The sequence below is a fragment of the Pristiophorus japonicus genome, chromosome 10 (genome assembly GCF_044704955.1).
Source record: "Pristiophorus japonicus isolate sPriJap1 chromosome 10, sPriJap1.hap1, whole genome shotgun sequence".
In the NCBI taxonomy this organism is placed as follows: Eukaryota; Metazoa; Chordata; class Chondrichthyes; family Pristiophoridae; genus Pristiophorus; species Pristiophorus japonicus.
In genome coordinates this window covers 64,364,569-64,389,419 of record NC_091986.1, presented here as the reverse complement: position 1 = coordinate 64,389,419, position 24,851 = coordinate 64,364,569, and the positions used below count along the sequence as shown (strand labels likewise).

At 45.5% G+C, this 24,851-nt stretch overlaps 1 protein-coding gene across 1 annotated transcript in view; it reads right to left on the bottom strand.

Annotated features, from left to right (window-relative positions):
• The window catches only part of LOC139274595 (putative methyltransferase-like protein 21E), an 86,615-nt gene that overhangs the window by 50,808 nt on the left and 10,956 nt on the right, over window positions 1–24,851 (bottom strand). The window contains exons 3-4 of the mRNA XM_070891275.1: window positions 24,226–24,343; window positions 13,476–13,556 (exon numbers count right to left, since the gene is read on the bottom strand). Coding sequence (XP_070747376.1) covers window positions 13,476–13,556; window positions 24,226–24,343 — 199 coding nt within the window. The remainder of the gene's footprint in view (window positions 1–13,475; window positions 13,557–24,225; window positions 24,344–24,851) is intronic.

Here is a 24,851-nt window from a genome sequence, read left to right as displayed (position 1 = left end):
TCACGCATTTTGTTAAAGGGGTCATGTGCCCCCCAAAATTAGAAGGATCATTGATCACAACATATCGGGGGGAAAATTGCAGTCAGAGGCTTCCTTCATATGAACACTTTCGACCCGAAAATACCGCCACAACCTAGGAACCCGGTCGGAGGCCTAGACTCACTGCGCAGTGCATAGGAAGATGTCTTCGAGGTATGCAATTACAAGCCGGAGTCACATGGGCCTGGACCATCGATCACTATGCAGTATTCTCATTGATAAAAATGGGAGCTCTGTTTGTATGGACTCCCATTACTATCAATGAGAAAAACCCTAAAACACCAAAACACAGCATAATAAATAAATAAAACGCCTCACATATTTAAAATTAATTAAAATTAAATGTAATTAAATGTTTTAGAAAAAAAAATATTTTTTAGATTTTTTTTAATGTGTTTTAATAGTGTTAAAAATGAACTTACCTTAATGGACAGGATTTTTAATACAAAACTGAGTGTTTACATTTAATTTTTATAAGTTTTAAAACTCTTACGCTGGTAAAGGTAAGCTATGCACTTGATTTTACCAGGCATAAAAGTTTGAAGGCCATTCTCTGGGCATGAGTTGAGCAAATAGAATCGAAGGCAACAAATCAAATAACTCGGGCATGTGGAAAGGGCTTTAAATTAAATAGTAGGGGGGAGGGTGGGGGAGCGTTCAGTTGAGCGGAAATTTAAAAAGTCAAAGAGCAAGGAGAACGCAATAGAGCAGGGTAGCGGTAGGGGAAATGATAACCAGAGTGTGACAGGAAGGAACAGAATGTATAAAAATAAGAGTGTATCAGAAAGTGGGGTCAAAGCAGGGAAAAATAATAAAAAGACAAAATTTAAAGCTCTGTATACATGCAGCATTCGTAACAAGATAGCAAAGTTGACGGCACATATAGATATAAATGGGTATAGAAACATAGAAACATAGAAAATAGATGCAGGAGCAGGCCATTCAGCCCTTCTAGCCTGCACCGCCATTCAATGAGTTCATGGCTGAACATGAAACCTCAGTACCCCATTCCTGCTTTCTCGCCATACCCCTTGATCCCCCGAGTCGTAAGGACTTCATCTAACTCCCTTTTGAATATATTTAGTGAATTGGCCCCAACCACTTTCTGTGGCAGAGAATTCCACAGGTTCACCACTCTCTGGGTGAAGAAGTCTCTCCTAATCTCGGTCCTAAATGGCTTACCCCTTATCCTTAGACTGTGACCCCTGGTTCTGGACTTCCCCAACATTGGGAACATTCTTCCTGCATCCAACCTGTCTAAACCCGTCAGAATTTTAAATGTTTCTATGAGGTCCCCTCTCATTCTTCTGAACTCCAGTGAATACAAGCCCAGTTGATCCAGTCTTTCTTGATAGGTCAGTCCCACCATCCCGGGAATCAGTCTGGTGAATCTTCGCTGCACTCCCTCAATAGCAAGAATGTCCTTCCTCAAGTTAGGAGACCAAAATTGTACACAATACTCCAGGTGTTGCCTCACCAAGGCCCTGTACAACTGTAGCAACACCTCCCTGCCCCTGTACTCAAATCCCCTTGCTATGAAGGCCAACATGCCATTTGTTTTCTTAACCGCCTGCTGTACCTGCATGCCAACCTTCAATGACTGATGTACCATGACACCCAGGTCTCGTTCGGATAGCCATCACAGAGATGTGGTTGCAAGGTGACCAAAGCTGAGAACTGAATATTCAGGGGTATTTGACAATTCAGAAGGATTGAAAGAAAGGAAAGGGAGATGGGGTAGCTATGTTAATAAAGAATGATATCGGTACAGTAGTGAGAAATGTTATGACCTCAGAATATCAAGATGTAGAATCAGTTTGCGTGGGGATAAGAAATAATAAGTGGAAAAAGTCACAGGTGGGTGTAGTCTATCGGTCCCCTAACAGTAGCTACACTGTTGGAATCAAGAAATAATGGAGGCTTGTACAAAGGTACGACAATAATCATAGGTGATTTTAATCTTCATATTGATTGGACAAATCAAATTGGTCAAGATAGCCTTGAGGAAGGGTTCATAGAGTGTATCTAGGATGGTTTCCTTGAACAGTATGTTGCAGAACCAACCAGGGAGCATGCTATCTTGGAACTGGGACTGTGTAATGAGATAAACATAGAAAATAGGTGCAGGAGCAGGCCATTCAGCCCTTCTAGCCTGCACCGCCATTCAATGAGTTCATGGCTGAACATGAAACCTCAGTACCCCATTCCTGCTTTCTCGCCATACCCCTTGATCCCCCGAGTCGTAAGGACTTCATCTAACTCCCTTTTGAATATATTTAGTGAATTGGCCCCAACCACTTTCTGTGGCAGAGAATTCCACAGGTTCACCACTCTCTGGGTGAAGAAGTCTCTCCTAATCTCGGTCCTAAATGGCTTACCCCTTATCCTTAGACTGTGACCCCTGGTTCTGGACTTCCCCAACATTGGGAACATTCTTCCTGCATCTAACCTGTCTAAACCCGTCAGAATTTTAAATGTTTCTATGAGGTCCCCTCTCATTCTTCTGAACTCCAGTGAATACAAGCCCAGTTGATCCAGTCTTTCTTGATAGGTCAGTCCCACCATCCCGGGAATCAGTCTGGTGAATCTTCGCTGCACTCCCTCAATAGCAAGAATGTCCTTCCTCAAGTTAGGAGACCAAAATTGTACACAATACTCCAGGTGTTGCCTCACCAAGGCCCTGTACAACTGTAGCAACACCTCCCTGCCCCTGTACTCAAATCCCCTTGCTATGAAGGCCAACATGCCATTTGTTTTCTTAACCGTCTGCTGTACCTGCATGCCAACCTTCAATGACTGATGTACCATGACACCCAGGTCTCGTTCGGATAGCCATCACAGAGATGTGGTTGCAAGGTGACCAAAGCTGAGAACTGAATATTCAGGGGTATTTGACAATTCAGAAGGATTGAAAGAAAGGAAAGGGAGATGGGGTAGCTATGTTAATAAAGAATGATATCGGTACAGTAGTGAGAAATGTTATGACCTCAGAATATCAAGATGTAGAATCAGTTTGCGTGGGGATAAGAAATAATAAGTGGAAAAAGTCACAGGTGGGTGTAGTCTATCGGTCCCCTAACAGTAGCTACACTGTTGGAATCAAGAAATAATGGAGGCTTGTACAAAGGTACGACAATAATCATAGGTGATTTTAATCTTCATATTGATTGGACAAATCAAATTGGTCAAGATAGCCTTGAGGAAGGGTTCATAGAGTGTATCTAGGATGGTTTCCTTGAACAGTATGTTGCAGAACCAACCAGGGAGCATGCTATCTTGGAACTGGGACTGTGTAATGAGATAAACATAGAAAATAGGTGCAGGAGCAGGCCATTCAGCCCTTCTAGCCTGCACCGCCATTCAATGAGTTCATGGCTGAACATGAAACTTCAGTACCCACTTCCTGCTTTCACGCCATACCCCTTGATCCCCCGAGTAGTAAGGACTTCATCTAACTCCCTTTTGAATATATTTAGTGAATTGGCCTCAACTACTTCCTGTGGTAGAGAATTCCACAGGTTCACCACTCTCTGGGTGAAGAAGTTTCTCCTTATCTCGGTCCTAAATGGCTTACCCCTTATCCTTAGACTGTGACCCCTGGTTCTGGACTTCCCCAACATTGGGAACATTTTTCCTGCATCCAACCTGTCCAAACCCGTCAGAATTTTAAACGTTTCTATGAGGTCCCCTCTCACTCTTCTGAACTCCAGTGAATACAAGCCCAGTTGATCCAGTCTTTCTTGATAGGTCAGTCCCACCATCCCGGGAATCAGTCTGGTGAATCTTCGCTGCACTCCCTCAATAGCAAGAATGTCCTTCCTCAAGTTAGGAGACCAAAACTGTACACAATACTCCAGGTGTGGCCTCACCAAGGCCCTGTACAACTGTAGCAACACCTCCCTGCCCCTGTACTCAAATCCCCTTGCTATGAAGGCCAACATGCCATTTGCTTTCTTAACCGTCTGCTGTACCTGCATGCCAACCTTCAATGACTGATGTACCATGACACCCAGGTCTCGTTGCACCTTCCCTTTTCCTAATCTGTCACCATTCAGATAATAGTCTGTCTCTCTGTTTTTACCACCAAAGTGGATAACCTCACATTTATCCACATTATACTTCATCTGCCACGCATTTGCCCACTCACCTAACCTATCCAAGTCACTCTGTAGCCTCATAGCATCCTCCTCGCAGCTCACACTGCCACCCAACTTAATGTCATCCGCAAATTTGGAGATACTACATTTAATCCCCTCATCTAAATCATTAATGTACAATGTAAGCAGCTGGGGCCCCAGCACAGAACCCTGCGGTACCCCACTAGTCACTGCCTGCCATTCCGAAAAGTACCCATTTACTCCTACTCTTTGCTTCCTGTCTGACAACCAGTTCTCAATCCACGTCAGCACACTACCCCCAATACCATGTGCTTTAACTTTGCACATTAATCTCCTGTGTGGGACCTTGTCGAAAGCCTTCTGAAAGTACAAATATGCCACATCAACTGGTACTCCTTTGTCCACTTTATTGGAAACATCCTCAAAAAATTCCAGAAGATTTGTCAAGCATGATCTCCCTTTCACAAATCCATGCTGACTTGGACCTATCATGTCACCATTTTCCAAATGCGCTGCAATGACATCCTTAATAATTGATTCCATCGTTTTACCCACTACTGAGGTCAGGCTGACCGGTCTATAATTCCCTGCTTTCTCTCTCCCTCCTTTTTTAAAAAGCGGGGTTACATTGGCTCCCCTCCACTCGATAGGAACTGATCCAGAGTCTATGGAATGTTGGAAAATGACTGTCAATGCATCTGCTATTTCCAAGGCCATCCCTTAAGTACTCTGGGATGCAGTCCATCAGGCCCTGGGGATTTATCGGCCTTCAATCCCATCAATTTCCCAACACAATTTCCCGACTAATAAAGATTTCCCTCAGTTCCTCCTCCTTAATAGACCCTCTGACCACTTTTATATCCGGAAGGTTGTTTGTATCCTCCTTAGTGAATACTGAACCAAAGTACATGTTCAATTGGTCTGCCATTTCTTTGTTCCCCGTTATGACTTCCCCTGATTCTGACTGCAGGGGACCTACGTTTGTCTTTACTAACCTTTTTCTCTTTACATACCTATAGAAACTTTTGCAATCCGCCTTAATGTTCCCTGCAAGCTTCTTCTCGTACTCCATTTTCCCTGCCCTAATCAAACCCTTTGTCCTCCTCTGCTGAGTTCTAAATTTCTCCCAGTCCCCAGGTTCGCTGCTATTTCTGGCCAATTTGTATGCCATTTCCTTGGCTTTAATACTATCCCTGATTTCCCTTGATAGCCACGGTTGAGCCACCTTCCCTTTTTTATTTTTACGCCAGACAGGAATGTACAATTGTTGTAATTCATCCATGCAGTCTCTAAATGTCTGCCATTGCCCATCCACATTCAACCCCTTAAGTATCATTAGCCAATCTATCTTAGCCAATTCATGCCTCATATCTTCAAAGTTACCCTTCTTTAAGTTCTGGACCATGGTCTCTGAATTAACTGTTTCATTCTCCATCCTAATGCAGAATTCCACCATATTATGGTCACTCTTCCCCAAGGTGCCTCGCACAATGAGATTGCTAATTAATCCTCTCTCATTACACAACACCCAGTCTAAGATGGCCTCCCCCCTAGTTGGTTCCTCGACATATTGGTCTAGAAAACCATCCCTTATGCATTCCAGGAAATCCTCCTCCACCGTATTGCTTCCAGTTTGGCTAGCCCAATCTATGTGCATATTAAAGTCACCCATTATAACTGCTGCACCTTTATTGCATGCACTCCTAATTTCCTGTTTGATGCCCTCCCCAACATCACTACTACTGTTTGGAGGTCTGTACACAACTCCCACTAACGATTTTTGCCCTTTAGTGTTCTGCAGCTCTACCCATATAGATTCCACATCATCCAAGCTAATGTCCTTCCTAACTATTGCATTAATCTCCTCTTTAACCAGCAATGCTACCCCACCTCCTTTTCCTTTTATTCTATCCTTCCTGAATGTTGAATACCCCTGGATGTTGAGTTCCCAGCCCTGATCATCCTGGAGCCACGTCTCCGTAATCCCAATCACATCATATTTGTTAACATCTATTTGCACAGTTAATTCATCCACCTTATTGCGGATACTCCTTGCATTAAGACACAAAGCCTTCAGGCTTGCTTTTTTAACACCCTTTGTCCTTCTAGAATTTTGCTGTACAGTGGCCCTTTTTGTTCTTTGCCTTGGGTTTCTCTGCCCTCCACTTTTCCTCATCTCCTTTCTGTCTTTTGCTTTTGCCTCATTTTTGTCTCCCTCTGTCTCCCTGCATTGGTTCCCATCCCCCTGCAATATTAGTTTAACTCCTCCCCAACAGCACTAGCAAACACTCCCCCTAGGACATTGGTTCCGGACCTGCCCAGGTGCAGACCCTCCGGTTTGTACTGGTCCCATCTCCCCCAGAATTATAAATTATTAATAAAAAGAAAGAGTGGTCATAGCTTGGTTGAATTTCAAATTCAGATGGAGGGTGATAAAGTTGGATCTCAATCCAGTGTCCTGATCTTAAATAAAGGCGATTACAAAGGTACGAAGTCAGAGTTGGGAAAAGTGGACTGGGAAAATAGATTAAAGTGTAAGACGGTAGATAAGCAGTGGCAGACATTTAAGGAGATATTTAATAACTCTCAACAAAAATATATTCCAATGAGAAGGAAAGACTTTAACAGAAGGGAGAACCATCCGTGGCTAACTAAGGAAGTAAAGGATGGTATCAAATTGAAAACAATAGCATACAATGTTGCCAAGATTAGTGGGAGGCCAGAGGATTGGGAAATTTTTTTAAACCAGCAAATGGCAATTAAATTAAAAATAGAGGGAATATAGATTATGGGAGTAAACTAGCAAGAAATATAAAAATAGATAGTAAAAGCTTCTACAGGTATATACAAAGGAAGAGAGTAGCTAAAGTAAACGTTGGTCCCTTGGAGGATGAGATTGGGGAATTAATAATGGTGAACAGGGAAATGGCAGAAACTTTCAACAAATATTTTGCATCATTCTTCATGGTATAAGATAGTAAAAACATTCCAATAATAGATTCCCAATAGAGGAACTTAAAACAATCACTATCACCAAAGAAAAATTACTTGGTAAAATAATGGGACTAAAAGTGGACAAGTCCCGTAGACTTGATGGCCTGCATCCGACGGCCTTAAAAGAAGCATCTGCAGAGATAGTGGATGCATTGGTTGTAATCTAACAAAAATTTCCTGGATTCTGCGGTGGTCCCAGTAGATTGGAAAACTACAAATGTAACACCCCTGCTTAAAAAAGGAGGCAGAGAGAAAGCAGGAAACTATAGACCAGAGAAACATAGAAACATAGAAAATAGGTGCAGGAGTAGGCCATTCAGCCCTTCGAGCCTGCACCGCCATTCAATGAGTTCATGGCTGAACATGCAACTTCAGTACCCCATTCCTGCTTTCTCGCCATACCCTTTGATCTCCCTAGTAGTAAGGACTACATCTAACTCCTTTTTGAATATATTTAGTGAATTAGCCTCAACAACTTTCTGTGGTAGAGAATTCCACAGATTCATCACTCTCTGGGTGAAGAAGTTTCTCCTCATCTCGGTCCTAAATGGCTTACTCCTTATCCTTAGACTGTGACCCCTGGTTCTGGACTTCCCCAAAATTGGGAACATTCTTCCTGCATCTAACCTGTCTAAACCCATCAGAATTTTAAACGTTTCTATGAGGTTGCCTCTCATTCTTCTGAACTCCAGTGAATACAAGCCCAGTTGATCCAGTCTTTTTTGATGGGTCAGTCCCGCATTATACTTCATCTGCCATGCATTTGCCCACTCACCTAACCTATCCAAGTCACTCTGCAGCCTCATAGCATCCTCCTCACAGTTCACACTGCCACCCAACTTAGTATCATCTGCAAATTTGGAGATACTACATTTAATCCCCTCATCCAAATCATTAATGTGCAATGTAAACAGCTGGGGCCCCAGCACAGAACCTTGCGGTACCCCACTCATCACCGCCTGCCATTCTGAAAAGTACCCATTTACTCCTACTCTTTGCTTCCTGTCTGACAACCAGTTCTCAATCCATGTCAGCACACTACCCCCAATCCCATGTGCTTTAACTTTGCACATTAATCTCTTGTGTGGGACCTTGTTGAAAGCCTTCTGAAAGTCCAAATATACCACATCAACTGATTCTCCCTTGTCCACTCTACTGGAAACATCCTCAAAAAATTCCAGAAGATTTGTCAAGCATGATTTCCCTTTCACAAATCCATGCTGACTTGGACCTATCATGTCATCTCTTTCCAAATGCGCTGCTATGACATCCTTAATAATTGATTCCATCATTTTACCCACTACCGATGTCAGGCTGACCGGTCTATAATTCCCTGTTTTCTTTCTCCCTCCTTTTTTAAAAAGTGGGGTTACATTGGCTACCCTCCAGTTGATAGGAACTGATCCAGAGTCAATGGAATGTTGGAAAATGATTGTCAATGCATCCGCTATATCCAAGGCCACCTCCTTAAGTACTCTGGGATGCAGTCCATCAGGCCCTGGGGATTTATCGGCCTTCAATCCCATCAATTTCCCCAACACAATTTCCCGACTAATAAGGATTTTCCTCAGTTCCTCCCCCTTACTAGACCCTCTGACCCCTTTTATATCCGGAAGGTTGTTAGTGTCCTCCTTCGTGAATACCGAACCAAAGTACTTGTTCAATTGGTCCGCCATTTCTTTGTTCCCCGTTATGACTTCCCCTGATTCTGACTGCAGGGGACCTATGTTTGCCTTTACTAACCTTTTTCTCTTTACATATCTATAGAAACTTTTGCAATCCGTCTTAATGTTCCCTGCAAGCTTCTTCTCGTACTCCATTTTCCCTGCCCTAATCAAACCCTTTGCCCTCCTCTGCTGAGTTCTAAATTTCTCCCAGTCTCTGGGTTCGCTGCTATTTCTGGCCAATTTGTATGCCATTTCCTTGGCTTTAATACCATCCCTGATTTCCCTTGATAGCCACGGTTGAGCCACCTTCCCTTTTTTATTTTTACGCCAGACAGGAATGTACAATTGTTGTAGTTCATCCATGCGGTCTCTAAATGTCTGCCATTGCCCATCCACAGTCAACCCCTTAAGTATCATTCGCCAATCTATCCGAGCCAATTCACGTCTCATACTTTCAAAGTTACTCTTCTTTAAGTTCTGGACCATGGTCTCTGAATTAACTGTTTCATTCTCCATCCTAATGCAGAATTCCACCATATTATGGTCACTCTTCCCCAAGGGACCTCGCACAACAAGATTGCTAATTAATCCTCTCTCATTACACAACACCCAGTCGAAGATGTCCTCCCCCCTAGTTGGTTCCTCGACATATTGGTCTGGAAAACCATCCCTTATGCACTCCAGGAAATCCTCCTCCACCGTATTTCTTCCAGTTTGGTTAGCCCAATCTATGTACATATTAAAGTCACCCATTATAACTGCTGCACCCTTATTGCATGCACCCCTAATTTCCTGTTTGATGCCCTCCCCAACATCACTACTACTGTTTGGAGGTCTGTACACAACTCCCACTAATGTTTTTTGCCCTTTGGTGTTCTGCAGCTCTACCCATATAGATTCCACATCATCCAAGCTAATGTCCTTCCTAACTATTGCATTAATCTCCTCTCTAACCAGCAATTCTACCCTACCTCCTTTTCCTTTTATTCTATCCTTCCTGAATGTTGAATACCCCTGGATGTCGAGTTCCCAGCCCTGATCATCCTGGAGCCACGTCTCCGTAATCCCAATCACATCATATTTGTTAACATCTATTTGCACAGTTAATTCATCCACCTTATTACGGATACTCCTTGCATTAAGACACAAAGCCTTCAGGCTTGTTTTTTCAACATCCTTTGTCCTTTTAGAATTTTGATGTACAGTGGCCCTTTTTTTTTGTTTGCCTTGGGTTTCTCTGCCCTTCACTTTTCCTCATCTCCTTTCTGTCTTTTGCCTTTGTCTCCTTTTTGTTTCCCTCTGTCTCCCTGCATTGGTTCCCATCCCCCTGCCATATTAGTTTAACTCCTCCCCAACAGCACTAGCAAACACTCCCCCGAGGACATTGGTTCCGGTCCTGCCCAGGTGCAGACGGTCCGGTTTGTACTGGTTCTACCTCCCCCACAACCGGTTCCAATGCCCCAGGAATTTGAATCCCTCCCTGCTGCACCACTGCTGAAGCCACGTATTCATCTGCGCTATCCTGCGATTCCTACTCTGACTAGCACGTGGCACTGGTAGCAATCCCGAGATTACTACTTTTGAGGTCCTACTTTTTAATTTAGCTCCTAGCTCCTTAAATTCTTTTCGTAGGACCTCATCCCTTTTTTTTACCTTTGTCTTTGGTACCAATGTGCACCACGACAACTGGCTGTTCTCCCTCCCTTTTTAGAATGTGCTGCACCCGCTCCGAGACATCCTTGACCCTTGCACCAGGGAGGCAACATACCATCCTGGAGTCTCGGTTGCAGCCGCAGAAACGCCTATCTATTCCCCTTACAATTGAATCCCCTATCACTATCACTCTCCCACTCTTTTTCCTGCCTCCTGTGCAACAGAGCCAGCCACGATGCCATGAACTTGGCTGCTGCTGCCCTCCCCTGATGAGTCATCCCTCTCAACAGTACTCAAAGCAGTGTATTTGTTTTGCAGGGGGATGACCACAGGGGACCCCTGCACTACCTTCCTTGCACTGCTCTTCCTGTTGGTCTTCCATTCCCTATCTGGCTGTGGACCATTCACCTGCGATAAGACCAATTCGCTACATGTGCTACTCACATCATTCTCAGCATCGTGGATGCTCCAGAGTGAATCCACCCTCAGCTCCAACTCCGCAACGCGGTCCGTCAGGAGCTGGAGGCAGATACACTTCCCACACACGTAGTTGTCAGGAACACTGGTGTCGTCCCTGAGTTCCCACATGGTACAGGAGGAGCATAACACGTAACTGAGCTGTCCTGCCATGACTTAACCCTTAGATAAGCAACAAAAATGCTAAAGTTAACTCACTGTTATAGAAGAGAAAAAAGAAAAACTACTCACCAATCATCAGCCAATCACTTACTCCCTTGGCTGTGACGTCACCTTTCTGTTTCTTTCGACTTCTTTTTTGCCTTCTCCCTGTAGCTGCACAAGCTGGGCCTTTATAGGCCTCACCAACGGACCTCCGACGCCTCACCACGCACCTCTCGCTGACGCTGGACCCCGGACTCCCTGCTGTGCCTTTATAGGCCTCACCAACGGACCTCCGACGCCTCACCACGCACCTCTCGCCGATGCTGGGCCCCGGACTCCCTGCTGTGCCTTTATAGGCCTCACCAACGGACCTCCGACGCCTCACCACGCACCTCTCGCCGACGCTGGGCCCCGGACTCCCTGCTGTGCCTTTATAGGCCTCACCAACGGACCTCCGACGCCTCACCATGCACCTCTCGCCGACGCTGGGCCTAACATCTGTCATTAGTAAAATGCTGGGGTCCATTATTAAGGAAGCAAGAGCAAGACATTTGGAAAAGCATATTACAGACAAGCAGAGTCAGCAAGGTTTTATGAAAGGGAAATCACGTTTGACAAATTTGCTGGAGTTCTTTGAGGATGTAACGAGCAGGGTAGATAAAGGGGAACCAGTGGATGGGGTGTATTTGGATTTCCAGAAGGCATTTGATAAGGTGCCACATAAGAGGTTACTGCACAAGATAAAAGTACACAGGGTTGGGGGTAATATATTAGCATGGATAGAGGATTGGATAACTAACAGAAAACAGAGAGTTGGGATAAATGGGTAATTTTCCGGTTGGCAAACAGTGACGAGTGGGGTGCCACAGGGATCAATGCTGGGGCCTCAACTATTTACAATTTATATTAATGACTTTGATGAAGGGACCGAGTGTAATGTAGCCAAGTTTGCTGCTGATGATGGGTGGGAAAGCAAGTTGTGAGGAGGAAATAAAACATCTGCAAACAGATATAGACAGGCGAAGTGAGTGGGAAAGTATTTGGCAGATGGAGGATAATGTGGGAAAGTGTGAGGTTATCCACTTTGGCAGGAAAAATAAAAAAGCAAATTGTTATTTAAATGGAGAGAAATTACAAAATGCTGCAGTACAGTGGGACCTGGGGGTCCTTGTGCATGAAACACAAAAAGTTAATATGCAGGTACAGCAAGTGATCAGGAAGGCAAGTGGCGTGTTGACCTTTATTGCAAGGGGGATAGAGCATTAAAGCAGAGAAGTCGTGCTACAATTGTATGGGGTATTGGTGAGGCCACACCATGAAGAAAGGTTGAGCAAGTTAGGCCTATACCTATTGGAGTTTAGAAGAATGAGAGGTGAACTTATTGAAACATATAAGATACTGAGGGGACTCGACAAGGTAGATGCAGAGAGGATGTTTCCCCTTGTGGGGGAATCTAGAACTAGACGGTATAGTTTCAGAATAAGGAGTTGTCCATTTAGAACTGAGATGAGGAAGAATTTCTTCTCTCAGGGGTTTGTAAATCTGTGGAACTCTCTCCTCCAGAGACATGTGGAGGCTGGGTCATTGAATATATTTAAGGTTGGAGATAGACAGATTTTTGAGCGATAAGGGAGTGAAGGGTTATGAGGAGAGGGCAGGGAAGTGGAGCTGAGCCAAAATCAGATCAGCCATGATCTTATTAAATGGCGGAGCAGGCTCGAGGGGCTAAATGGCCTCCTCCTGCTCCTATTTCTTATGTTTGTATGTTCTTAAATAGCCCAATCTCTGCTGCGCGGATGTCCTTCTCCCAGCAATGTAGAGGATCTGTCAAGAGAAATCTTGACAGATCGGAAAAGCCGGTTTTCGGCACATGCACATTGCGCCATTAAAAGTGGATTTTGCAAGGCCTCACTGGATCTGTGCACAATTCGTATGGACCTGGCGAGGCTAGAATTTTCGGTCCATTCATTTATAAGCCTGATTTTAGGGGAGTTAACTTTAAATCTCCAAGGTAAGGACATCATTGCTTCAGAGGTATAAGCAGCTAGCTCTCAAGTTCCCTTTCTGATCCCTGTGTTTTTACGTGTTGCTTTATACAACTTTATCTGTAAACTTGGCAGATCATATATAACTTCAATATCAAATATACACTGGAATTTTTCCACAAAGGTGTTGTCTTTATCGAGCCTAAATCTCATTGTCCACAAAATGATAGTGTCATCTTGACATAAGTGATCAAAAGTCATTAGAAGTTCATCCAGGTATGGGTGACTATAAACAACATCAGCGGCCAAAACATAATCATAATGACAAGCACTTTTGGGGAAAGTTTTCTCCAAATCTACTCCCCATCTAAGTTCTCTGACCTGTGGCTGATATTTACTTCTCATCTTTGTATTTCGAGATATATTGTACTCTAAGTTGCCCAGTAAATGAGGCAGGTCTGTGGCAGTCACATAGGAACCTGCAAAAATTAGGAATGTATCGTTAGCAAGCAAGCAAAGAGCATCATCAAAAATAATGCAATATGATAGGATCTATCAGGGACGTTACTCAAAGTTTGTACACGGTAAGATCTCCTTATATAAGGAGGTATATATTTTATACTGCAATGCACCCTATGTATTGAAATTATACATATACTATAGCGCCATTTTACACATACACACATCTGGAGGGAGCCTCAATCACTGCAAGACTTATTGGAAAATTGCAGATGAGCTCCTTACAACTTCATGCTCTTTAATTTTCAGAAACAAAAATTATGATTTCCCAGTGTGTACTAATGCCGGTGTGCAGAAATGTATATTTGTAAAATGTTATTCTCATTCACTTAAACATGGACATCATTAAGTACTGGCTGAATGTAAGGGGTACTCAATTAGTTTAAGAGTTCATGGATTGGGGAGATAATATATGTTAGTATGGATAGAGTATTGGTTAAAGGACAGAAAACAGAGAGTCGGAATAAATGGGTCATTTTCAGGTTGGCAGGCTGTAACTAGTGACGTACTGCAAGGATCAGTGCTCGGGCCTCAGCTATTTACAATTGATATTAATGACCTAGCTGAAGAAACCAAGTGTAATCTATCCAGGTTGGTTGACGATACAAAGCTAGATGGGAAAGTAAGCTGTGAGGAGGACATAAAGAGACTGCAAAAGGATATAGACAGATTAAGTGAGTGGGCAAAAAGGTGGCAGATGGAGTATAATGTGGGGAAATGTGAGGTTATTCATTTTGCTTGGAAGAACAGAAAAACAGAATATTTTTTATATGGTGAGAAACTATTAAATATTGGTGTACAGAGAGATTTAGGTATCCTCGTACAGGAAACACAGAGAGTTAGTATGTAGGTACAGCCAGCAATTAGGAAGGAAAACAGTATGTTGGCCTTTATTGCAAGTGGTTTGGAATACAAGAGTAAAGAAGTCTTGCTGCAATTTTACAGGGCTTTGGTGAGACCATACCTGGAATACTATGACAGTTTTGGTTTCCTTATCAGTATTGGGGGACAAAATTGCCATGCACCCCGACTGGGGGACAGTAACCAGCTGGGGCCGGTAATTTCTGCACCTGGCACAGAAGTTCCACCCCGCCACTGAATTGGGCTTACCGCCCCCTCAAAGAAGGTGGAGCACAATCTGGCATGCTCCACTTCCTTTAGGGACGGTTCCCAGAATGCTATAGTGGGGGTGAGTGAAGCGCTACATGGATGCTCCACATAGTGCCGACATGCTTCAACGCCCCTCCCATTTGCTGAAAGGGGAGGGTCGCTGTGCACTCTGCAAGCCATTTGATGGCCTCCACTCAGCTACCAGGACAGAGTGGGACTGGGCCTGCAGCCTGACACCCAAAACGGAGTGCGGGGCTGCACGATGGCGGCCATTCTGGAGCTGATCCAACAGTCGACAATTCAGAAAAGATGGTGGCGCGGGGCATGGCACCCTCCCCTTTAAGTAGCGACCTGAGAGCGGATGTCGGCCAGCTTCACGACCCACGAAGCTGGCGTTAACATCCGTTCAAGCCAGCCTCATGGCTCACGGGGCAATTTCCCCCATGTGGCGGTAAGGGGTTGGCATGGGGCGGTGAGGGCTCTCTGTGCACGGCGACGACATCATCATCGGTTGCCCGGGGCATTAACCGCCACGTCAGCAGCCTCCGCAAACTCCTGGGCAATTTCCTGGAGCCGGTTCCCCACCCCAGGAGGCGCTATGCACCTCTAAAAAACGATATACTTGCCTTAGAGGAAGTGCAACAAAGGTTCACTGGATTGATTCCTGGGATGAGAGGGTTGTCCAATGAGGAGAGATTGAGTAGACTGGGCCTATACTCACTGGAGTTTAGAAGAATGAGAGATGATCTCATTGAAACATATAAGATTCAGAGAGGGCTTGACAGGGAAAATGCTGAGAGGCTGTTTCCCCTGGCTGGAGAGTCTAGACATAGGGGAAATATTAACCTAAAAAAAACAGCTGGCTCGGGAGCGTTAAAGTGTTAAAAATCCCGACCTGAACCCACCTCCAATGCTTTTAACGGAGGTGGGATAGTGGCGGGCATCCAAGCCACTCCCAGGAGGCGGGCTGTCTTTTAAAATATTATAATGAGGTCTTCTTTAACCTCCATTTTGAGTTTAACAGTAACAGGCCAGGTTTTACCTCGTAAAACCCAGCAGCTACAACAAGGCGAGGACTGCTGCATTCAGGAGGGATCCAGGGTCCCTGCCTAACCCAACCCCTGCAAGGCCTCCGATCCCCCCGCCCAGGCCCCCAATCACCCTCAGGCCTCTGATTCCCCCCTGCCCAGGCCCCCAATCTCCCCCAGGCCTCCGATCTCCCCTGCCCAGGCCCCCAATCCCCCCCGGGCCTCCGATCTCCCCTGCCTAGGTCTCCAATCCCCCTCCCAGGCCTTCAACCACCCCCGCCAGGCCCCTGATCCCCCCAAAGCTTCCAATCCCCTCTCCAATGCTCCGATCCCTCCACCCAGGTCTCTGATCCCCCTTCCCATGCCTCCGATGCCTCCACAAGGCCTCCGCCCCGCCCCCCCACCCCCAAGGACCCCTATGCCTCCTCCCCCTCTGCTCTTCCGGCCTTCCCCGTACTGCTCCTGGCCTCGATCCCTTCAGACCCACTCCCCGCTCCTCCCGGCATGCGATCTTTTGCAGAACCCCTCACCCCCCGCTTCTCTGGGCCTGTGATCTTCTGCAGACCCCTCTCCCCCTTCACTCCTCCCGGCTTGCAATCTTCTGCAGATTTGCCCCCCGCCTTCCCTGTGCTGCTCCTGCCAACTCAGACATCCACCCGATCCCTCCCTCCCTCCTCTGTGAGGCCTAGTGCCACAGGCCTACCACCCTGAGCCAGCCAGCATCTCAATCTGGCTGGCTGCGGGTGGGAAACAGAGGACTTCCCATGCTAATCAGGCCCTACTGTTAAATTCGGCAGGGCTTGCGGGAAACCCATTCTACCCGGAACCCCCCTTCACCAACACGCGTACCCCATTAAAATTCAGCCTATAGACTCAGGATAAGAGGGCGGCCACTTAGGACCAAGATGAGGATAAATTTCTTCACTCAGAGAGTTGTGAATCTTTGTAATTCTCTACCCCAGAGGGCTGTGAATGCTCAATTGTTGAGTATTTTCAAGGCTGAAATCAATAGATATTTGAGTCTAGGGGAATCAAGGGATATGGGGATCAAACAGGAAAGTGGAGTTGAGGTCAAAGATCAGCCATGATCTTATTGAATAACAAAGCAGGCTCGAAGGACCATATGGTTGCTATTATTTCTTATGTTCTTATGTTTAACAGGTGATTTACTGACCAAAATATTTGTGAGTCTGGAGGCCAAGGTTCCCAAATAATTGCAAGCAGGTTGAAATTGGACCATGCTATCGTATCAATAGCATGTTAGCTCATTTGTTACTGAAATCTCACACCACAAATTCAATGCAAGAGTCTGCTATAAATGCAATTAAATTACATTTGTTCTCTTTAGTTAATTCAATTTCAAATTTAAGAATGGTATTTACTGTTTGAATATTTAAGCTTATCTACTCATTAAACATTATTTTGACAAGAGTTTATTTGCATAATACAACTATTAATTTATTTTCCTTTTACAGTTAGAAGTAATAGCTTGGAACTTCTGCAGACTTTTTTTTGAGAGGGCAGAAGTTTGGCAATGCAGAGCTTCTGACTACCGTTTTCATCTGCCACTGACCTCGTCCCAAATCCTGCAGACAGCATCATTTCCTTCATAATTTTGAACACCCCTATTAAATCTCCCCTTAACTTTCTCTGCGCTAAGGAGAACAATCCCATCTTCTCTAGTCTCTCCCTCCTCCCTGGTATTAGGATAATTGAAATCCTCCATTTTAACTGTTTTTACAGCTTTATAAACTGTGCTTGCAGACTTTCTCCTCTACCTGTTTCCCACTATTTGGTGATCCATAATATACATCTACTTCTTACCTCGAACAAAACATATACTGGGGAAATTTTAACCCCAAGAATGAGTGGGTTGGGGATGGGTGGAAGTTATAAGCTTTTAAGTTTTGGGGTGGGAGCGCAACCTGACTCCAAAGTGTCCCCTTTAACAAAGGCATATAAGAACATAAGAAATAGGAGCAGGAGTAGGCCATATGGCCCCTCGAGCCTACTTCGCCATTCAATAAGATCATGGCTGATCTGATCATGGACTCAGCTCCACTTCCCTGCCCACTTCCCATAATCCCTTATCCTTTTATCGTTTAAGAAACTGCCTATTTCTATCTTAAATTTATTCAATGTCCCAGCTTCCACAGCTCCCTGAGGCAGCGAATTCCACAGATTTACAACTCTCTGAGAGAAGAAATTTCTCCTCATCTCTGTTTCAAATGGGCGGCCCCTTATTCTAAGATCATGCCATCTAGTTCTAGTCTCCCCCATCAGTGGAAATATCCTCTCTGCATCCACCTTGTCAAGCCCCCTCATAATCTTATACATTTCGATAAGATCATCTCTCATTCTTCTGAATTCCAATGAGTCGAGGCCCAACCTACTCAACCTTTCCTCATGAGTTAACCCCCTCATCCCTGGAATCAACCTAGTGAACCTTCTCTAAACTGCCTCCAAAGCAAGTATATCCTTTCGTAAATATGGAAACCAAAACTGCACACAGTATTCCAGGTGTGGCCTCACCAATACCTTATGTAGCTGTAGCAAGACTTGCTTTTATACTCCATCCCCTTTGCAATAAAGGCCAAGATGCCATTGGCCTTCCTGATCACTTGCTGTACCTGCATACTAACCTTTTGTGTTTCATGCTCAAGTAGCCCCCAAATCCCGCTGTACTGCGGCACTTTGCAATCTTTCTCCACTTAAATAATAACTTGCTCTTTGATTTTTTCTGCCAAAGTGCATGACTTCACACTTTCCAACATTATACTCCATCTGCCAAATCATGGCTGATCATTCACCTCAGTACCCCTTTCCTGCTTTCGCTCCATACCCCTTGATCCCTTTAGCCGTAAGGGCCATATCTAACTCCCTCTTGAATATATCCAATGAACTGGCATCAACAACTCTCTGCGGTGGGGAATTCCACAGGTTAACAACTCTCTGAGTGAAGAAGTTTCTCCTCATCTCAGTCCTAAACGGCTTATCCCTTATCATTAGACTATGGCCCCTGGTCCTGGACTTCCCCAACATCAAGAACATTCTTCCTGCAACTAACCTGTCCAGTCCTGTCAGAATTTTAGATATTTCTATGAGATCCTCTCTCATCCTTCTAACCTCCAGTGAATAGAGGCCAAGTTGATCCAGTCTCTCCTCATATATCAGTCCTTCCATTCCGGGAATCAGTCTGGTGAACCTTCGCTGCACTCCCTCAATAGCAAGAATGTCCTTCCTCAGATTAGGAGACCAAAACTGAACACAATATTCCAGGTAAGTCCTCACTAAGGCCTAGTGCAACTGCAGTAAGCCTCCCTGCTCCGATACTCAAATCCCCTAGCTATGAAGGCCAATATACCACTTGCCTTCTTCACCGCCTGCTATACCTGCATGCCAACTTTAAATGACTGATGTACCATGACACCCATGTCTCATTGCACCTCCCCTTTTCCTAATCTGCCGTTTTCAGATCATTTTCTGCCTTCGTGTGAGGTTATCCAAAGTGGATAACCTCACATTTATCCACATTATACTGCATCTGCCATGTGTTTGCCCACTCACCTAACCTGTCCAAGTAACCCTGAATCCTTTTAGCATCCTCCTCACAGGTCACACCGACATCCAGCTCAGTGTCATCTGCAAACTTGGAGATATTACACTCAATTCCCTCATCCAAATCATTAATGTATATTGTAAATAGCTGGGGTCAAAGCATTGAGCCCTGCGGCACCCCACTAATCACTGCCTGCCATTCTGAAAAGGACCCGTTTATCCCGATTCTCTGCTTCCTGTCTGCCAACAAGTCCTCTATCCACGTCAGTACATTACCCTCAATACCATGTGCTTTAATTTTGCACACCAATCTCTTGTCTGGGACCTTGTCAAAAACCTTTTGAAAGTCCAAATACACCACATCCACTGGTTCTCCCTTGTCCACTCTACCAGTTACATCCTCAAAAAATTCTAGAAGATTTGTCAAGCAGGATTTCCCTTTTATAAATCCATGCTGACTTGGACCGATCCTGTCACTGCTTTCCAAATGTGCTGCTATTTCATCCTTAATAATTGATTCCAACATTTTCCCCACTACTGATGTCAGGCTAACCAGTCTATAATTACCCGTTTTCTCTCTCCCTCCTTTCTTAAAAAGTGGTGTTACATTAGCTACCCTTCAGTCCATTGGAACCGATCCAGAATTGATAGACTATTGGAAAATGATCACCAATGCATCCACTATTTCTAGGGCCACTTCCTTAAGTACTCTGGGATGAAGACTATCAGGCCCCGCGGATTTATTGGCCTTCAATCCCATCAATTTTCTTAACACAATTTTCCGCCTAATAAGGATATCCTTCAGTTCCTCCTTCCCACTAGACCCTCGGTCACCTAGTATTTCCGGAAGGTTATTCGTGTCTTCCTTTCTCAAGACAGCATCAAAGTATTTGTTTAACTGGTCCGCCATTTCTTTGTTCCCATTATAAATTCACCTGAATCTGACTGCAAGAGACCTACGTTTTTTTTTCACTAATCTTTTTCTCTTCACATATTTATAGAAGCTTTTGCAGTCAGTTTTTATGTTGCCAGCAAGCTTCCTCTCATACTCTATTTCCCCCCTCCTAATTAAACCCTTTGTCCTCCTCTGCTGTATTACAAAATTCTCCCAGTCCTCAGGTTTGCTGCTTTTTCTGACCAATTTATATGCCTCTTCCTTGGCTTTAACACGATCCTTAATTTCTCTTGTTCGCCATGGTTGAGCCACCTTCCCCGTTTTATTTTTACTCCAGACAGGGATGGACAATTGTTGAAGCTTATCCATGTGATCTTTAAATGTCTGCCATTGCCTATCCACTGTCAACCCTTTAAGTATCACTCGCCAGTCTATTCTAGCCAATTCTCGTTTCATACCATCAAAGTTACCTTTCCTTAAGTTCAGGACCCTAGTGTCTGAATTAACTGTGTCACTCTCCATCTTAATAAAGAATTCTACGATGTTATGGTCACTCTTCCCCAAGGAGCCTCGCACAACAAGATTGTTAATTAGTCCTTTCTCATTACACAGCACCCAGTCCAGGATGGCCAGCCCTCTATTTGCTTCCTCGACATATTGGTCTAGGAAGCATCTCTAATACACTCCAGGAAATCCTCCTCCACTGCATTGCTCCCAATTTGGTTAGCCCAATCAATATGTAGATTAAAGTCGCCCATGATAACTGCTGTACCTTTATTGCACGCATCCCTAATTTCTTGTTCGATGCTGACCCCAACCTCATTACTACTGTTTGGTGGTCTGTACACAACTCCCACTAGCGTTTTCTGTCCTTTGGTATTCTGCAGTTCCACCCATACAGATTCCACACCATCCAGGCTAATGTCCCTCCTTACTATTGCATTCATTTCCTCTTTAACCAGCAGCACCACCCAACTTCCTTTTCCTTTCTGTCTGTCCTTCCTAAATGTTGAATACCCCTGTATGTTGAGTTCCCAGCCTTGGTCACCCTGGAACCATGTCTCCGTGATGCCAATTACATCATATCCATTAACTGCTATCTGTGCAGTTAATTCGTCCACCTTATTTCGAATACTCCTCGCATTGAGGCACAGGGCCTTCAGGCTTGTTTTATTAGCACCCTTTGCCCCTTTAGAATTTTGCTGTAATGTGGCCCTTTTTGCTTTTTGCCTTGGGTTTCTCTGCCTTCCACTTTTACTTTTCTTCTTTCTATCTTTTGCTTCTGCCTCCATTCTACTTCCCTCTGTCTCCCCACATAGGTTCCCATTCCCCTGCCATTTTATTTTAACCCCTCCGCAACAGCACTAGCAAACACTCCCCCAAGGACATTGGTTCTGGTCCTGCCCAAGTGCAGATCATCCGGTTTGTATTGGTCCCACCTCCCCCAGAACTGGTTCCAATGTCCCAGGAATTTGAATCCCTCCCTGCTGCACCACTCCTCAAGCCATGCATTCATCTGAGCTATCCTGCGACTCCTACTCTGACTTGCACGTGGCACGGGCAGCAATCCTGAGATTACTACTTTTGAAGTCCTACTTTTTAATTTAGTTCCGAGCTCCCTAAATTTGTCTTGTAGGATCTCATCCCATTTTTTACCTATATCGTTGGTACCTATATGCATCACAACAACTGTCTGTTCACCCTCCCCCTTCAAAATGTCCTGAAACCGCTCCGAGACATCCTTGACCCTTGCACCAGTGAGGCAACATACCATCCTGGAATCTCTATTGCGGCCGCAGAAATGTCTATCTATTCCCCTTACAATCGAATCCCCTATCACTATAGCTCTCCCACTCTTTTTCCTGCCCTCCTGTGCAGCAGAGCCATCCACGGTGCCATGGACTTGGCTGCTGCTGCCCTGCCCTGATGAGTCATCCCCCCCCAACAATACCCAAAGCGGTGTATCTGTTTTGCAGGGGGATGACCGCAGGGGACCCCTGCACTACCTTCCTTGCACTGCTCTTCCTGTTGGTCACCCATTCCCTATCTGGCTGTGTACCCTTTACCTGCGAAGTGGCCAACTCACTAAACGTGCTATTCACGGCATTCGCAGCATCGTGGATGCTCCAGAGTAAATCCACCTGCAGCTCCAGTGCCGCAATACGGTCTGTCAGGTGTTGCAGGCGGATGCACTTCCCGCACATGTAGTCATCAGGGACACTGGAAGCGTCCCTGAATTCCCACATATTACAGGAGGACATAACACATGTCCGAGCTCTCCTGCCATGACTTAACACTTAGATTAACTTAATTTGGCAACAGCAATGATAAAGAAAAAAAAGAAAAACTACTCATCAATCACCAGCCAATCACTTATCCCCTTAACTGTGATGTCACCTTTCAATTTCTTTCTACTTCTTTTTTGCCTTCTCACCCTGCTGCAGCTGCACCGGCTGGCCTTTGATAGGCCGCCTCATGAACTCCCCGCTCGAAGTCCCGCTGCCTCTCCGATGTCGGGCCTTTGATAGGCCGCCTCATGAACTCCCCGCTCGAAGTCCCGCTGCCTCTCTGATGTCGGGCCTTTGATAGGCCCCCTCATGAACTCCCCGCTCGAAGTCCCGCTGCCTCTTCGATGTCGAGCCTTTGATAGGTCGCGTCACGAACTCCCCGCTCGAAATCCCGCTGCCTCTCCGATGTCGAGCCTTTGATAGGCCGCCTCATGAACTCCCCGCTCGAAATCCCGCTGCCTCTCCGATGTCGAGCCTTTGATAGGCCGCCTCATGAACTCCCCGCTCGAAGTCCCGCTGCCTCTCCAATGTCGGCCTTTGATAGGCCCCCTCATGAACTCCCCGCTCGAACTCCCGCTGCCTCTCCGATGTCGGGCCTTTGATAGGCCGCCTCATGAACTCCCCGCTCGAAGTTCCGCTGCCTCTCTGATGTCGGGCCTTTGATAGGCCCCCTCATGAACTCCCCGCTCGAAGTCCCGCTGCCTCTCCGATGTCGGCCTTTGATAGGCCGCCTCATGAACTCCCCGCTCGAAGTCCCGCTGCCTCTCCGATGTTGGGCCTTTGATAGGCCGCCTCATGAACTCCCCGCTCGAAGTCCTGCAGCTTCTTCGATGTCGGGCCTTTTTTCGGCCGCTTCACGAACTCCCCGCTCGAAGTCCCGCTGCCTCTCCGATGTTGGGCCTTTTATAGGCTGCCTGATGAACTCCCCGCTCGAAGTCCCGCTGCTTCTCCGATGTCGGGCCTTTTATAGGACGCCTCACGAACTCCCCGCTCGACGTCCCTTTGAGGATTTTAAATTGACAAGATCAAGATGGGAGTGCCTTGAATGTGTTTGACATTGCATCAGAAGAGGAAGACCATCACCTTCAACGGCATCGACTACATGCTGTGATGGGGTCAGCACATACACAGGGGAGAGGTGGACAGAGGGAGGTGCACAGGAGGAAGTTGCATAGGAAGGAGGAAGACAAGAGAGGGCCCAAGGTTGCAGGAGGCAGTACCCACATCACAGCGTTTACAGACAAAGGCTCAGCTTCCTTGACCTCTTGGAAGAGCAGTGCTTCCACAGGCTGAGGTTGTCATGTGACGTGTTGGCAGATATCTGTAACCTCCTACAGGAAGACCTGTTCCCTGCTGGACCTGATGGCCATGCATTATCAATGGCTGTGAAAGTGACTGCCGTCCTCAACTTTTTCGCCTCTGGATCCTTTTAGGGCGCTACTGAAGACAAATAAATGCATAAGGCAGGTCACTGATGGCTTGATTGCCAGGGCCAACAATTATGTAAATTTCCTCTGTGATGACAATAGCCAGAATGAGTGTGCACTCAGATTTGCGTCTATGGCCGGATTCCCCAGGTACAGGGAGCCATCGACTTCACACGTGTGGCAATCTGAGCACTGCTACAGCAACCAGGAGCTTCTTGCTCAGTACTCACATCTCCCTATGGTAAAATTCTCTAAGACAGTCCTTTGTTTGAGGAACATTATATGAATGAAAGACATTATTTTAAAAAATGGTCTTTACTCACCAAGTATGCCAGCAACAATTGACACCAGTCCTGTTCCTGATCCTATTTCAATTACATTTTTATCATTGAGACTATTCTCTTTTTGGCTGTGTTCCAGGTAATAACACAACACCAAGGCCTGTGTGATGCAGCAATAGAAATAGGAGTTAGTTTATGTTACGCAGTTGAACATATTTTATTCTATGGCCAGCAGTGGTATTTTTATTTCTATTTCTATTTCACTTTCACTGTTAACAAAGACTTGAAAATTACAAAAATTACAAAAAATAAGTCTGGAAAGGGAGCGAGAGCGGCAGCGGCAATAAAAGGAGTGCGGAGTGCAGGCCCGAGACCGGGCTTACAAGTGTGCAGGCAAATAGGGAATAGGTGACCGCCAGACAGAAGAGGAGGACCAGGCAGGTAGTGCAGGAGTCCCCGGAGTACATCTCACTCTCCAACCAATATTCTGTTCTAAGTGCAGGTGGGGGTAATGGTTCCTCTGGGGAGTGCAGCCAGAGCCAAGTCCATGGCACCACGGGTGGCTCAGCTGCACAGGGGGAGGAGGAAGAAGAGTGGAAGAGCAATACTGCTAGAGGATTTAATAGTCAGGGGAGCAGACAGGCATTTCTGCGTCCACAGATGTGACT